Here is a 16,532-nt window from a genome sequence, read left to right as displayed (position 1 = left end):
CCTCCCTCCCTCCCTGCCTGCCTCCGGTTTCGCCTTCCTCCCGGTTGCCGCCCGTCCCGTCCAGGCAGGAGGCTCCCGCTGCCCGTCCCGTCCAGGCAGGAGGCTCCCGCTTCCCGGCGATGCCGCAGCCGCTGCCCCTGGCCGAGCTGCCCGGCTGAGCGGGAGGAGGGCCCCGGGGCGCCGAGCGGGGCCGCAGGTACCATGAGCGGAGGCAGGTTTGATTTCGACGATGGAGGCGCCTACTGCGGCGGGTGGGAGGGCGGCAAGGCCCACGGGCACGGCATCTGCACCGGCCCCAAGGGCCAGGGCGAGTACTCGGGCTCCTGGAACTACGGCTTCGAAGTGGTGGGCATATACACGTGGCCAAGCGGCAACACCTACGAGGGCTACTGGTCGCAGGGCAAGAGGCACGGGCTGGGAATYGAGACCAAAGGACGGTGGGTTTACCGCGGCGAGTGGACCCACGGCTTTAAGGGACGCTACGGCACGAGGCAGAGCATGAGCAGCGGCGCCAAGTACGAGGGCACCTGGAATAACGGCCTGCAGGATGGTTACGGCACCGAGACGTACGCAGACGGAGGTAAGGATGGCTCTGGGGGTGTCCCGAGGGTGACCTGTGAACCGGGACGTGGCCTGCGAGGGCAGGGGCTGCGTTGCCGTCCCCACGGAGGGGACCAGAGCCTGTCCCTGCCGTGAGGTCTGCGCGGGTGCCAGGGCTGCACCTGCTTCCTGGCACAGGGTGCTCCAGTTGGGGGAATAGGGCTGGGACTGTCCTCAGACGGGCTCCCGTGCCCCATTGCAGCGGCCTGGCYGTCCCTGGGGAGCGCTCACGTGCTGTGGCGCGGGCACGAGGTGGCACATCCCCTGGGAGCTGTTTGTCACATCGGGATCGATAGTAAATACCAGGCACCTTCATTATCTGTCGGCCGCGGCTCCGGGTTTTCCGGCGATGGATTACTGCAGGTCACCGCTGAGGCGAAGCAGGAGCTCCTCACCAGCTAGCGGCGGCAGCAGGCCATTCACTTTCCCTTTGGTCTGGGAGCCATGYGCGTTTCCACGTTGGATACGAGCCACCCAGAGCATCGTAGCGCTTTGTGTATTAAACACCGCTCGCGTGTCGCTCAACGGGTGCCTGAACATCTGCTCTGATGAAACGTCCTGCTTGAGTTTATCAAGGCTCTTTAGGACACTTAGCCACGTGTCCTCCCATAAAATAAATCCTTTAGGTTACTGCAAGACTCTCAACCTGCTAGTCCACAGGTGCACTGGGTAGGCAGGCATTTGTTGTACCCTCTGTAAATGCTTGGCCTAATTGTGGTTTTTTGTTTTTTTTTTTGCATTAGTGGCACATTTTGGGTTGGGAACATCACAAGCAGCTCTGTGCTAGTCATTCTGTAGCCCTTCACTACTGTAGTGTTCCAGGATGCCATATTTAGGATAGCTAAATAAAGAGGGTGATTTGAAAGAAATACTCTTCAAAATATGCATCAGAATTGCAACTATATTTATCCAGGACATGCAGTGGGTTCTGTTTATAAGGAAAAGTAACAGTAATGGTACATATCTTAAGAATGAAAAGCATCTGATCTATAGACATTAGCAGAACAGATTAATTTGAGATATTGGCTGTCAGAATTGGGCTTTTATAAATATAGATTTTTCTCAACAAGTTCCCTAGGTCCTTGACTAACTTTAAGCTTGGGAACATAGTCCTCAAGATGACTCTTTTTGTTTGTGCCCTTTGAGGTTGTCAGCGTAGATGCAGACCAGAAGTGAGTCAGCTCTCCAGCTCCTGAAGCTTTAGCTTGTCTGCCATGTGCCCGGGTTTGTTAAACACCCAAATAGTGTTGCAGAGAGATACCAAAAGCTAAGGCTAAAGCATACATGCAGTGCCCCTGGGTGTTGCAAAAGCTTCATGGCTGGGTTTAAGATCTGGAGGTAACATATAAGCCTGTGCCTGACTAATAATGTGCTGTGAATGGTAAGCAACAGTTGCCTGCTGAATATCTTCTATGCAAGTAATTCTAATTCTGAAGGTCTTGGAATATCATATATATTTTCAGAGCTTTTTTCTTTTATTCTTTTTCTTTTTTTCTTTTTTTTTTCTCAGTACTAAAACGCATCTCTTTCTGAGGACACAGTGCAGCAGAATCTCAGGTTAGTGTTGGGCAGGAGAGTCTAAAGAGACAAAACCTGGCAGATATGTTGGAATTTGATTAGATCTTGTACTGAGCACTCAGAGCAGAAGAGGGGGAAACATGAGTCAAGATTTTATCCTATATGGATTTATAAGATAGCATTTCTGCTAGCATGACACTTCCCAGCCCTCCTTGGGTGTTGTCCGATACTCAGGAATGTGCTGTCTACGTGATCCCTGGAGTAGTCCTAAGCTCAGCCCTGACCCATAAAGATGTGACCTGTGGAAGCCTCTGTGGGCAGTGGGGAGGCCCAGCCACCCGGCAGCCCGAGCAGACCCACCTCGTGTGGCCTGAGAAGCTCTCAGCAGAGAGAACTCCAGCTGCCAAGCATCTGCTCATTGCTTTGGGTGGCCAGGTCCCGGCTGGTATGTGGCTGAGCAATTCATTCAGTGTGTGAACGACTGAGGGGAACATAGAAAGCTACGTCTGAAGCCAAGTTTACAAACGTTGGCCAACATCAAGTGGAGAAGAGGTGGAATTACCTTATTAACTTGCAGGACCTGCTCCTGTAAGGCCTTCTCACCTGTGCATAGCAACCAGCTGCAAGATCCAGATGTGACCAGGCTGTTAATAGAATCTGTTACTATTTGAATTGGAGATTGCCAAGCTAAACATCTGGAACCCTTTGGAATCTGTTATCTCTTGAGCAGGGGATGTGATTCACAAGCGCCCTGGAAGCCAGCCCTGCAGAACAAGGTTGCTGGGAAGAAGGGGCTCTTGCCAGTTCCCTAGAAGCTTTAGGTCACTATTGGACCCAAAAGCAGATTTAATGGAGATGCAGCTGATTCTGATGTTTTAAAATACACTTAAATCAGTGTATGAGGCATCTGGCTTGCCTGTGGTTTGTGTCCTGTGGCTGGCTGTGCTGGGTGTCTACATAAAGCCCAAATCTGGAGTGGAGCTTTTCTTGTGAAATCCCATGTAGGTTTTTGGTGTTTCATAAGAAGTGAATCTGTGTCATGGTTTAGCCCAGTGCTAGTTGTATCGCACTATCTTTCTCCTCTACCAAATGCCCATTTTCATGAGCTGGGAGGCTAATTCGGATTCCTTCTGTGAAGATGATTGAAATCAGGGAGGGGTTCAGAGCTCCTTGGGTATGGGCAGGCAGATACAGTAACACTGTGATGCATTTCCTTAGGTATCCAAGCTAAATATATATGTGTCTGCTTCTATTACGGGGAAAGGGCTTGGAGCCCCTTATAGGGGCAGGATATGATAGCTAAAGACAAAGGTGATTTGAGTTTTGAAAGGCTCTACATGAACTCACCACTTTACAACATGAGTTAGAAGTGAACATCTAGTTACTTGACCTCTGAATTTTATCGCTATTGGAAGGTGGACTTCATTTTTGTCTTTTGAGCCTGAGTGTTTGATTCAGTTAAAACTTACTGCAGAAAAAAAAAATCTCTCAATGCCAATTCTTACTGCTAGCGAAGGATTCAGGACCAAACCTATGCTTTGCTATGTGAATAACTGTTTAGATCTACATATACTAGATGTCTATCTAGTGTCCTGCAACCCGGGATGCCTCTATTAGGCTACTCCAGCAATTTTAACCAGGAATTAATGCTGTGTCTTTTCTTTCTCTCCGTTTTTTCCTTCCTCTCTTTCCCAGCAGCAGCCAGCAGGCAATATTAGATATTAGAGCAGTCCTGCCCCCTGACACTGGTGACACTGACACCACCACAAGCGCCAGGCTCGCACTGCTCTGTCTGGCACATGTCTCTGAGCACTGATTTAATGCATCTGGCCTTCCATACTGCCTTCCCCTGATGTGTCTGTCATTGCAGTATCAGGGTGACAGCAGATGATTGCCGGACAGCGATACTATTTGAGTAGTTTGCATTATTTACCCAGTTGTTTGTATTATTTGCATTTATAGCTAAACAAACAAGAGCTCGGAGGTGGCCTGGGAAGGGGCGAGGTGATGCTGCTGTCACAAGCTCTTGCTGCTGGGGCCGGTGCCCACCAAGAGTTGCAGGATTTGTCTTTGGTGCAGCCGGGTACMATCTCACCCTGCCCGGAGCTCCTGCCGGGAGGAGTGACCTGGTGCCAGGGTGGGAGGGAGGTGGCACCACCCAGCTGCATGAATCCTGAACCCCGTGTTTGCAGGGAAGTCGGCAGGGGCCATGTTTGAGTCACTGCTGCTCCTCAGTCCTTCCCATCCTGTGAATATGCATGGAAAGGGATTGTTAGGGGCAGACAGGGAAGATAGACCTCACCTGACAGTGGCTCGAACCAGTCTGTATGAGCCTGGGCTGCCRTGAGGAGAGATGGGGCAAACGGAGAGTAACGATGGGCTGGAGGGACACCTTTCCATGATGGAACATCTCTCCCAGACAGGGAGGGAAATGGGTTGCTGATCTGGGTGGAAAAAATCTGCGACAGCCCCCAGCACCCCCACCCTGAGGCTTTGTTCCTTTGCCTTCGGCCTCCTGTCCTGAACAAGACTGATAATCTGGGCACATACAGTTTTCATGCAAAGGAGATGATCTCATTATGCAACTCTAATTCAGCATCTTCTTTTCTGAGCCATTTGCAGCTCTGGAGCCACTTGGCCTGCATTGGCCTTCAGCCCGATGTGTGAGGCTGAGCCCTGTTACTGCTGTCCTCGTGGCCCAGTCCTCTGCTGCCTTTCTCTGCTGTCCCTGCAGGCATAAAGCAAAAAGCAGACACAGGGAGGTGTATTCTTGCCATGAAAATGCACGTTGTAATGCTCTGTTTTTAAAGAAAAATGGAAAGAGGGCAAAACTCCATGGGAGAATTTCTAAGCCAAAATTTCTAAGCCAAAATTTCTGGGCTGTGCTGCCGGGCTGGGGGAAGGGAGAGCAGACTGGCTGCCACCCCGGCTAGCTGGGCTCAGGCAAACCCAAACCCTGACGGAGCTGCTCATCCCCAAGGTATTCAGTTAGTCAGAGCAACTCTGGATAAGGAGGAAAACTGAAAAAAAAAAGTCCTGCACAGTGCTAGCTCCTGCATGCATGTGTTGATATCATAAGCTTTGCTATGTGTATAGATATTTTTAATTGCAGAGTGCTTTGGTGCTCACAAGGTATTTAAGGGTCAGGTGCATGTGGGTATGTTGAGCATGTCCGTGATGCCAAGTGTTTGGTGCAGCCCTGTTGAACTCGGTTCATAGGCACCTAGGGGCCTCTCTCTACTCAGAGCTGTGGTGCTCATGTAGCAACGGACACATGTGGCCGTGRGAAAAGCTCTCTGGCTGCAGAGCAAAGGTGGAGCTCACCCAGCAGCAGTTTGCTCTGCCCCGCGTTTTCTTTGCGTTTCTGGGTGGCTGMAGGGTTTTGAAGCCCTCCATTAAGGCAGCTGTGGTTGGCAGCTGTGGTTGTACCACACACTGGAGAGGAAATATGCACTTCAATCAGGCAGCCTAAACCAAGCTGAAGGGTGGATCTGCCCAACGTGTTGTGGAGACATGTGGCCGGAGTCTATCCATGTGCCAAGGAGGCCGGATCTCTGCTGCTCCAAAGCCCGCTCTGCCCTGTGGCTTTGCCCTTCCCTGGCACCTTTGGGAAGAAGGGAAGGTTTGGAGCTTGCTGAAGGGCCTACCTACCCCACAGGATGCTCCAAAACCCCTCTCCCGGGCGGTTAGCTTGCAGCAGGAGCAGGCGGAGCCGTTCGAACGCAGGAGATGGCGCACGGCCTCGAATGTCACCCCTATCGCGTGTCACCCTGCCCGCCGGTCACAGCCATGGCACAAGAGGGGTGAAGCGCTGAATTCCCTGGGTCAGTGTGGGGACAGAAATGGGGACAGGATGTGTGTTTTTGGTAACTCTTTAATAATAGTGTATGACAATGAGGTGTCACCTTTTCACAGASGGACTTGGGAGCGCAGGAGGGTGAGGAGCTTGCCCAAATGCCTGCGCTGGAGGTGCACAGCAGGCCTTGGATCACAGTCCTGGGCTTCCAGCTCCTGCCCACACTCCCAACCCGAGCTGTCCTCTCCCAGCCCCTTATCTTTCCCTCAAAGAAATGCTTAAAACTAYGCCAGGAGCCCGGGCGCTGTGGGTGCGGGCGCCTCTTGCCTTTCGCGGGCGCTGTAAGGCAACACCCGTGTGCGGGGCCAAGGCGGCTCGCCGCGAAACCCGAGGCCTGGGCGCCCATGGCGCAGCAGCAGCCTGGGGGACCGTTAAAACTTCCACTCCCACCACCGCCAAAGAAGGAGCGGGATTTGATCCCCTGGGAGCGGGGCCATTCTTGGTCTCCGTAATGGCGTCTGTGTGTGGAAACGAAGGCCCTGGGACCAGGCTGCCCCCATGTTCTTGACGCTGCTCCCTGCTGGCGCGGATCTCCTCRAGTTCCTTGGAGCTGCTTGTGTTTGGGGCGGTTTGGCGGTTACTGAGGCGACTGTAGCTAGGGATCGTGAAACTCCGGCCGTGGGGCTGGCGGACATCGGGTCCCCAGGGCTGGGAATGTCCTGGGCCCCAGGGCTGGCCCTCGGGAAGCCTGTCCGGCCAGSCTCGGCGTCCACCTCTCGGCTGTGGGTAACTGCTCCCCCCGGGCACCCTGCTCCTCTTAGGAGTGCTTCTTGGGAAGGGCTCGTTAGCTTAAGTCCCGTGACATCCTGTTGAGAAAGGTCAGAGCTGTCGTCTTCGACTTGCCCTTCTGGGAGCTGCGTCTTGCACTCACAAAACGGCGCGGATCGGGAGAGAGTCCAGCTGGCAGAGGAGCAACCTCCCCTTGCTTGCCCTGCGACCTGTCCTGGGGGCTCTTGGTGGGGTCCCGTGTCCCTGGGTGCCGATAGACCCTAGCAGCACGTTGCTCTATGCGGCTGGGACTGTGGCAAAGTGCGCATCAGGGACCAGGCGTTGCTGCTGCAGGTGCCCTGGGAAACCTGGGCGATGGCCACGTGCCCATCTCTCATCTGTGGGGTTGAGAGGCTGTCCTGGCAGGCCTGCGAGTGACAAACTGCAGAAGGGGTTGGAAGGGACTGTCACGGAGCCAAGGGGAGCTGTGCCGTGCTGCTCATGCCTACGCATGGGGCTGCTACCGCCCGCTCGGCCCCGCCACGGCTGCCTCCTCCTTCCAGGAGCCCTGCAGCAGATCTGGACCACATCCATCAAGGTGGCTGTGGGGCGGCATACCTGCAGCCTGGTGCTCTGACCCCTTTCTGGCGAGCTAAAGGAGACCTGTCACCTACGCTGGCTTGTATCCTCTGTCCTCATCCTGCCATGGGGCTTTTGGCTGTGGCTTTTGGAGCTTCTCTATTCTAGGGCAGGCCAAGGTGGCCGGTGTCATCTAAAGCTGTCACAGCAATGTAGCACATGGTTGTGTGCTGGCCTTGTGCACGCGGGGACAGAAAAGATGTCCTCTAAGCGGGTCTCTCCTCTTTCCCGCAGGAACGTACCAGGGCCAGTTCACCAACGGCATGCGGCACGGCTACGGTGTGCGGCAGAGCGTGCCCTATGGCATGGCCTCCGTGGTGCGCTCACCGCTGCGCACGTCGCTCTCGTCCCTGCGCAGCGAGCACAGCAACGGGACACTGCCCCAGCAGGACTCGCCGGCCGCCAACCCCGAGAGCCTGCCCATGTCGCCCACCATCACGCGCGGCGGCTTCGCCCTCAGCCTCTACGCGGACGCTGAGGCCGCCAAGGCCAAGAAGGGCGGCCTCTTCCGCCGCGGCTCCTTGCTGGGCAAGCTGAAGAAATCCGAGTCCAAGTCGTCCCTGGCCAGCCAGAAGAGCCGCGTGAGCTTCCTCAAGAGCGAGAGCGGCATCAGCTCGGCCGCCAGCGACGCCACCTCCACCGTGAGCCTGGGCGAGGGCGCCGAGGGAGAGGAGTTCCCCCCCTTCGAGTCCGACATTGACGCCACCACCACGGAGACCTACATGGGCGAGTGGAAGAACGACAAGCGCTCGGGTTTCGGCGTCAGCGAGCGCTCCAGCGGCCTCAAGTACGAGGGCGAGTGGCTGGACAACCTGCGGCACGGCTACGGCTGCACCACGCTGCCCGACGGCAAGAAGGAGGAGGGCAAGTACCGCCACAACGTGCTCGTCAAGGGCATGAAGAAGCGCGTCATCCCGCTCAAGAGCGCCAAGATCCGGCAGAAGGTGGACCGCAGYGTGGAGGGTGCCCAGAGGGCCGCCGCCATCGCCCGGCAGAAGTCAGAGATCGCGGCCTCCAGGTCGGTACCGGCACTGGGGGCTAAGGGGGCTGCTAGGGGCAGCGTTCCCCATTTCCATCTCCTTCCCTAGATGGATTTGGGGTTTTGGCTGCTTTGGCATTGTGTGGCAGTGGCATCTACAGTTTAACCGAGCTGCTGATTTGCTTGTTAAGGTGAGGATGAGGTGATATCGCTTAACCGAGCACCAAATACCTGCCTGGGTGGGGATTTATTAGCAGGGTGGATGGACAAGTGGTTGCTTTTGCCTACAGCCCATCAAACAGGCTGCTGAACAGTGACATAAAAAGCAGCACTGCACAGCGCTCCGCTGCAGCACCCACTGCGGCTCRGAGGGGTTTTATGGCCTGTAATTTGAATCCCCATTTAATTGTAGCTGCACTGGGCACCCTGGGGCTGCCTGTGCTGTGGTCAGATGTTGGGAGATGCTGGGACTCAGCGCCCAAAGTGGTTGATGGTGGATGGAAATGTCAGTGATGGGGGGTGCTGGTGAGTGGGAGTGCAGAGCCTTCGCACTCCTCCTCTGCCTCAGGAGCTGTGCTTGGGAAAGCTCTTTCTGCCTGCTCCAGCCGTTTCCCTGCCTGGTTTACTCAGCAGCGCTGGCAAATTTTCGTCATCTGGAGCAGGGTGCCAATGTCCAAACCCAGTTGGGGAGGCCGGGACACTGTGCACTCGCYCACTGGATCCCATGTGGGGCTGCCCGCTGGGCTGCACGGAGCAATCCCACAGCTCCATCCCCATGGTACAACCCTGATTTGGGGGCTGCAGGGGTGTTTTTGCCCTTGCAGACTGATGCATCAGGAGGTGGTGTGAGCTGGGCCGCCTAACTGCAAGCCCAGGGTGCTCTCTATGGTGGGACAACTCTGATAAAACCCAYGTCGGGTCGTGGCAGGAGCGGGCAGCAGGGCAGGCTCAGCCCGACAAAGGCTCTGGCGGCGCCCGCCCCGCTCCCCGGCCATAAATAACGGGGTTAGGGCCGCACAAGCGGCCTGACAGCTCGCTCGGTTTACATAAGCCTCCTTTTATTATGCACTATTTACACGTTGGATCGGACGCGGTTGTGCAGTGTTTTCCATCAGGGGCTGGAATGCGCCCGTTGCCCTCACGGGGGACGGCAGCCTGCACGAGCGTGGCTTGGGAATGATTGCCTATTAAGGAAACCTTGGAGCTGGAGGAAATAAGACAGGACAGTGTTTTCCTCAAGGGAGTCCTCCCCTTGCAAACCTCGTATTGCAACCGCTGAGGCGGGTGAAGAGGATAYGGCCGTCCCCAGTGATAAATCACCCTTGTCCTTTGCGTGGGGTTTTGCGTGCAGCCAAGGATGGTGATTGCTGAGGCTCCTCGAGGCTGGCCAAGGCCTGAGGCAGTATCTGTTTTTCCCCCTTGGGCCATCCCTAAAAACGTTTTTGCAGGACAAAGTTGGTGGTGCTCTGATATGCAGCGCCTTGGCACCCACAGCTCTGAATGCGCCCGGGACCGAACCTGCTGCAATTGAGGGCTGGCCTGGCTTTCTTTAAGCTTTAATTCTGTTGGAGGTGGCATTTCCTCCCGGGTAGGCTGCACTGTGCCGAGCTGCCGCCTCCTCCTGCTGCTTTGTAAAACTCTGACCCACGTGTTGCTTCCTTCTGCTTTTAGCTCAGCTTTGTAGTCAAGAGTACATGCATTAAATATCACTTGTCCCTGTCGCCTTAGATATAATCCCAGCTCCATCACCAGCTTTCCCTTTGGTCTTGGCCCCTGTCTTAGTTTCCACACCCTTGACAGTAACTAGTGCACAGACTTGGAAGCCCATAGAGGGGCTGCAGTGCCCTTGGTGCCTCCTTGGCTCATCTCACGGAGGGAGCTTTGCTGACTTGGGTGCTTGTGTCACTCCAGTGACCGCAGCATCCGTCAGCAGGTACCAACGGAATCCGTGTGTCCCAAAGGTGTCCCCATGCACCCCTTCTTACTCACAACCCCAGGAGCTCTGCTCTTCCCTTCCTCTTCCTTTAGGGGCTGCCCTGATGCCTGTGTGTCCCTGGTGGGTCTCATCCCCCTCCTGACACAAGTCCCCTTGAGCCCTGGGCTTGGCTTTGCTAACGGTGCCTAACTGCAACACCCGYTGTCCAAGTCACCCAAGAAATGTCTTTGAGGCCACACGAGTCCTTCCTGCAGGGAAGAGGTGACATCTGYCTGGGAGGGACCATCACTAGAGCACCCAGCACCTGGGCTGTGCAGAAGCTCGACTACAGCCATGCACCTTGGCTGCTGTGTAGGAAAGACTGATTTTCATGGCACCTGGAGGAGCCCCATGCAGAGCTAAACTGCTGTGACATCCAGTCTTTCACTGTATGGGAATGCAACATCCAGAGGAGACAAGAATTTGCTCTTTTTGCACCATAAAAGGATGTTTAAGGCATAGAAACCTAGTGAAAAACAAGCCCTCGTGCTGGCAGCTGTGCAAGCCCCTGCCGGCTGCACCTTAGGAATCCCAGGCATGTACCGGAATACGAAGCTGCGCTCGGCAGCGCGCCGTGCCGCTGGGCTTCCCGAGCCTCACACGGATCTGCCGTGTGGCAGCGGATGTGACAGCCATGGCAGGCAGGGACGCGTGCCCAGGGCCACCAGCAAACTGGCCCGGTGGGTGTCTGCAGTGCAGGGGTGCCCACGAGGCAGGGTTTGCTTTGCAGGTCCCCGCTCYGCGGGCTCGCTTTGGCCTTTCTGGCTGTAGTTCCGGGCTCATTGATGGCCTCTTTGCCCAGGGATGCAGCTCTGGCCTCGTCGGCTCCCTCCCAGATTCCCCCAAGATGGAAATCCAGCTGCTTCCCACATTGCGCAACAGGCGGTGGGCAGAGCTGGCATTGTCGTGCTGCAGCCAAAGGGAATTGTGTTTTTTTGCTGCTTTTCCATGACTTCAGTGAAAACTGTTGGTCATGTCATGGCTTAGGGCTGTCGCAGCCACAATGTCCTGCACCAGGTAGTGCTGCCCTGTGCTGGTCACGGGCTCTGCCCTGTGGCTCCCCGGCCAGGATGAGCCCTGGCATCCCGGTGATCCTGCCGGAGTAGGAATGAAGCTGACCCAGCTGGCGCTAAACAGCCGAGGTGCCCTCCTACCTCCATCCTCCCTGTGCTTGTCCTCTCCCCGCATCCAGGGCTCCTTCCAAAACCTGCTGGAGTTGCTGGGAAAACTGGTGGGGTCGTGGGAGCCCAGCTGGGAAGTCATTTCCCAGTCACTGGAGCAGGAAAGTTGGCCGGAGGACAGAGAGCTCATCCGTTCCCTGATGGCCACCGGGAGGAAAGGAAGCGGCCGCCGGGGAGCGGGACGTGGGCTGCGGTGCCGAGGGAGGCGCCGGGAGCTTTGTGAGGACCCCCGTGGGGCTCCAAGAGCASCTTTGGGGGGTCCCAGCAGCTTCTGCACCCCAGCCCCACGCTGTCTGTAAAATTTCTAAGCTGAATTTTGAAATGTTTGGCATTAATATCCCTAATATGGAGCTTTATCTGTCCGAGGGTATCTACGCAATGGCTCAGATGAGCCCGGGGGAGCGCTAGGATGTCCTAGAACTGCTGCCAGGGTTTGGCACCAGGAGAAGCCTTTGCTGTGGCTTCACGTAGACCTCACTCATTGCATGATTTGTTGCCTGGTTTTGAAGCTGAAGGGCGTCCTGTGCCTGGGGGCTCCGCTTGTCCTGRCTCCTCCGTGGAGGTGACTCCAACAGGGTCTCCGTCCTGGGCTTCCCAGGGCTCTGTGACCCTGCAGGGCAGGCGGGCAGTTCCAGTGATGTCCCCTGGCCTCAGGGAGGCACCGCTCAGGTCATGTGTGCCCCGTCTGGCATGAGAGCCTGTAGCACCTGTGCAGGGGTGGCTGTGCTGGGATGCCATCCGCGGATGCCATCCGCACCTGGGTTTTTCCAGGTGGAAATCCAGAAATCTGGCAATGACGGTATCCCAGGATTTTTTCAGTGTTCTTTTGCAACTTGGTTTCCTCAATCTTTGCCAAAGAGAGGACTGGATGTGGCAGAAGCCTGGTTTGCTTGTGATATGGGATGGGAGAGCAGGGTGCCCAGCTGCACTGCAGCAGAGCCTCAGGGTGTTCCCAGCCGGGCCAGCTCCCTGGGGCGCCTGATCCTTCCCTGCGATCCCGATTTCATGATGCCTTTGCACCAGGATTGGGTAGCACATGATGGATGGGTGTGCGGCGAGGAGAAACCTATCCGTGCAGCAGGCGGGGGATAAAGTGACCGTGTTTACTAGGGCACAACCGTGTCCTTGCCCCGTGCGGGATGTTGGCTGCGATTYCCCTTCCAGCGAGGGCGCCAGGCTTGGGGGGCAGCCTCTCCACAGGTGATCAGTCACCAGAGACACACTCAGGTGTCCCCTGSCTGCAGCCGTGGCCACTTGTGATGCCAGTGACATGTCAGAGGGCAGGAAGGGACAACCCAGCTTTGCAAAAATGGCCCCTGCGTCTGTGCAGAGCGACAGGACGAGGAATTCACTTGCTGGCTTTTATTTTCGTGCTCAGGGAGGCTGGGGCTGTGCTGGGAAGCACGGTGCTCCCCTGCTCTCTCCCCCATGCTAGTGCCAGAAATGCCCGTTCCTCTCCCGTGCAACAAAATGAATGAGGAGCTTTTCCTGTTCACAAAAGCGAAGCACAAAGGACCCGCTCTGCCCGCCTTGCCGTGATGGATGGAGCCCAGGAGGAATGCCAGGAGGCCGTCCTCGCTCCTGCCTTGCCGCGGCCACCGCGATGGCTGCGGGAGCTGCCGCCGGATTCCCAGCATCTATCTCCATGTGGATGCAGCTGCCTCCTCTGCGCCGTGCGTCGTGGCTCGCCCTGGTCACCGCGTGTTCTCATTAGGGGTGTTGCGACAGCCGCCTCCCTGACACCCTGCGCGGTGGCTTCAGCGCAGCAGGTTTGTGGCACCCGTACGTGGGGATGGGGGCACCCAGTTCCTGGGACAAGCCTAGGGCCTGGTCACTGCAGCTTTGTTATCCTGGTTAGTGGGGCCGTTTGGGGCTATTTTTTTGCTAGTTTGTCATAGAGCTCCTTGCTGGGAATCTCAAGTAACACTTCTTGTGCTTTGAAGGTGACAAAGGCTCCTTTTAGTAACTTACCCAAGTGTAAAAGGAGCCAGAATAAGAAATCTGCATTTCCTAAAGGAAAAACAATATGCAGGGAATACTTGGCTAGCTCTCAGGATTCCCTATCTCTTTCTTAAGGGATAGTGCCCTGTTTCAAATCCCAGCCCACCCATCAGCTGGTTTGTGGCCCCCCTCCTCTCCRGCGCTGATGTCTCCGTTAAGGGCAGTGCAGGAGCCGAGGCACCGGGATGGAGGGTGCCAGGAGGTGTTGGAGAGAAACCGGAGGCCGTGGGGAGCCTGGCCCAGACGTGTCCCCTGCTCGCTGCAGCCCTGGAGCGCACCCGGGGCTGGGTGACTGAGCTGCAGGGCGCGGGGGTGATGGGAGGCGTGGAAAAACAGCAGCTGCAGGCAGGTGAGGTCTAAACGCGCTCGGCTCTGGTGCCCCTTGAGAGGGCTGCAGCTCTGCGGGGCTGTTTGTGGCTGGGCTTTGCCACGAAGGGGCTCTTTCCATATAGATTTCCTCCCCTTTCCCATTTCCGCTTCCCCTTTTCCTCCCRTTCCCTTTCTGTTTCCCGAAAGCAGGAGCAAACCGCATGAAAAGGATGTCATATGAGGGTTTCATAGAGTTTGAGCTGGCTGCAATATACTTAGCAACAGATTAGCAGACTCTTCTCATAGCATTTTGGCTGTTGCAGTCCCAGCTGGAATACAGTCATGCCCAGAAAACCACAAAAAAAAAAAAAAAAAAAAAAAAAAAAAAAAATCAGTACTTTAAAAGAAGCTCAAAACAAACCATCTGAATGTGGAGTAGCTTCTTAATTTAAATGGCTACAACTGTACCAGTAAGTCTATTACAGCTTCTCACCTGACAGGTTCAGGGCAACCCCAAGTATTATTTTATGGTTGAGAAGCTGCAAAGCAACAGTGAGCTAAATACACAGAGCAAAGCAGGCTCATGKTCAAGGCAAAGCCTTAGCGATACATACGTAATTTAAATAAGGGAAAATATCCTAGATTTCCAAGAGTCGTATTAACAAATTATAACTGTTTTGGCTTGATACACTTCAAGTCTGTTATGTACTTTAACCTTGGTTGTTTTGCAGTAAGCAATGCTGCAAGCTCTGCAGCACAGAAGGAGTTTTCTCCCCCTGGGAGCTCCACGATCCTCGAGGTCGCTGCCTTGGTGTGATTTTGCAGCTGGTAGAGCACCAGGATGAGCATCAGGAAGCAGCTTGGGCTCCCCACTTTGGAAGAGATGGAGACTCATTGCTTATTCCATGCATCAGTTCAGGAGAAAGCACGAAAAGCAATGACCACACCAAAAACCAGCACGCTAATGAAAGGGTCCTAGAAATGCTTTCCTTTTTCCTTTTCTTTCCTTTTCTTTCCTTTTTCCTTTTCCTTTMCTTTCCTTTCCTTTTTCCTTTTCCCTTTCTTTCCTTTTGCCTTTTCCCTGTGTTGTTGTGTGATGGATTAGACCCTTTTWGAGCTCCTTCCCAGCCTCTCATCTCCACCTAAGCCGACTATTGCTTTCAAGGAGCTGGAGCACTAACACTGACACATTTTTGACCTTGAGCTTTTATTACGCTGAGCAGAATTTTGACTTCAGAGGAGGGTGCACGGAGCTTTATCTCCTTTCCACCCGCCCTGCATGAATTTCCATAGGCTCCTCCATGTCCTATTAGGGTAAGAAGGAGCTTGTGCTTCCAGAAGCTCCTGGGGAAAGCATCTGTTGGACAGCAAACAGCTTTCCCTGTGGCTTCCCGGGGCTCTTGCTCTGACCCAGGCGCAGCTGAGGCTCCTGCTTCTCCAGTGAGAAGCCGAGTGAGGAGAGCAGCACATTGGACCCAGGGATGGCTACAGCTCGGCCAGCCATGCAGACAAAGTGAGATTAATGGCCTGTTAAGTCTGACCTAGCAGAAAGTCCTTATCTGCACAGCTTACCAACACTCAGAAGAGGGAAAAAATGAAGTGTGACTTTAATCTGCAAAACATCTATGGAAAATGATGGTTGTTTCTTGCTCAGCTGATCCACCCCTGTGCAGGGCAGGGAGGAGTTGTCTCCGGTCCAAATGCCATGGCTTAAAATCATCCGTTTCAACCGGCCTTTGCGYAGAGGTTACCGTCATTTCAGTGGAATGTGAAATAGCCATATCTTTCACAATGAAATATATTTAAGTGAAATGTCCAATTTAAATAAAAAAGCTGAGATACAGAAACCCTGTCAGCCYGGAGGAGGGGGCTGGTCCAGAACCAGAGCCCCTGGGCCTCCCAAATCCAAGTTTTTCTAGTTCTGTGCCCATGTGGACGGCTGAGCTCTGTGGAGCACTACGGAGCTGTTGTGAGGGCGTCTTTTGGACTGCAGACCTGTGAACTGCAGCTCCGGAGCCCCCTGGGACTGTTAGAAAAACTCCTCTGCCTTTGATTTTGATGTACAATTGGGCTTCTGACCAAATGCAATATTTTGAGAAAGCTGCCTGGTTTCATTCCTTGGAAAACTGCAGGTTTTTGGTTTTGTCTGGGAAAAAAATGATGCAAAGCAGGTTCTRTGTTTCCTCGCTTTGTTTCAGCCTGTTGCATTTTGCGCTGGATYGCTGAGCTCTGAAACACATTTAAGYTATAAGTTGCTGAAMCTTTTAACAGGAAAAAAATAATGCTATGGAGAAAACCCTTTCTGACTCCCTTTGGAGCTGACAGGCAGGTTGGCTGGAATCATGACAGGAAACTTGGTCCTACTGGGATTGAGAGCGGGGCCCATTGGGTAGGACATGGAGCTGGAGCAGAGCTCCCAGGTCAGTCTGGGCTCCCACCAAACAATTGGATGCTGCTGCTTTGCTGTTTCCTTGGAATTTGGAGTGAATCCCCCCCTGCCCTTGGCAAGGAACAGCCTTGAGCAGTTCAGGGTTGTGCACGTGGGCAGACACAGGTTTACTGGGGGGGCTAAAGGCTGGCGTGCTCTGCCTGCTTGTAAAGAAATCCTGCTGCCCTTATCAGGGGGATGAGCAGGCTGCTTTGATCTCGCTGCAGGAGCTAATTAAATACGGGTTTCCAGAGCATTAACTGAGGCCCTTTGGTTGTGTTGTGGTATAAACTGAAATAAATCAGCGAGGTGTGTGTGCGTGCGTGCACCGTGCCGGG

At 54.7% G+C, this 16,532-nt stretch overlaps 1 protein-coding gene across 1 annotated transcript in view; it reads left to right on the top strand.

Annotated features, from left to right (window-relative positions):
• The first annotated feature begins 201 nt into the window (after nucleotides 1–201).
• JPH2 (junctophilin 2) overlaps nucleotides 202–16,532 on the top strand; it is a 28,089-nt gene continuing 11,758 nt past the window's right edge. Inside the window, exons 1-2 of the mRNA XM_026042104.1 lie at nucleotides 202–580; nucleotides 7,556–8,339. Coding sequence (XP_025897889.1) covers nucleotides 202–580; nucleotides 7,556–8,339 — 1,163 coding nt within the window. The remainder of the gene's footprint in view (nucleotides 581–7,555; nucleotides 8,340–16,532) is intronic.

The sequence above is a fragment of the Nothoprocta perdicaria genome, unplaced genomic scaffold (assembly GCF_003342845.1).
Source record: "Nothoprocta perdicaria isolate Ctin4 unplaced genomic scaffold, notPer1 scaffold_3, whole genome shotgun sequence".
Classification (NCBI taxonomy): Eukaryota; Metazoa; Chordata; class Aves; order Tinamiformes; family Tinamidae; genus Nothoprocta; species Nothoprocta perdicaria.
Note: the sequence above shows the minus strand (reverse complement) of the source record. Positions and strands in the feature narration are given on the sequence as shown.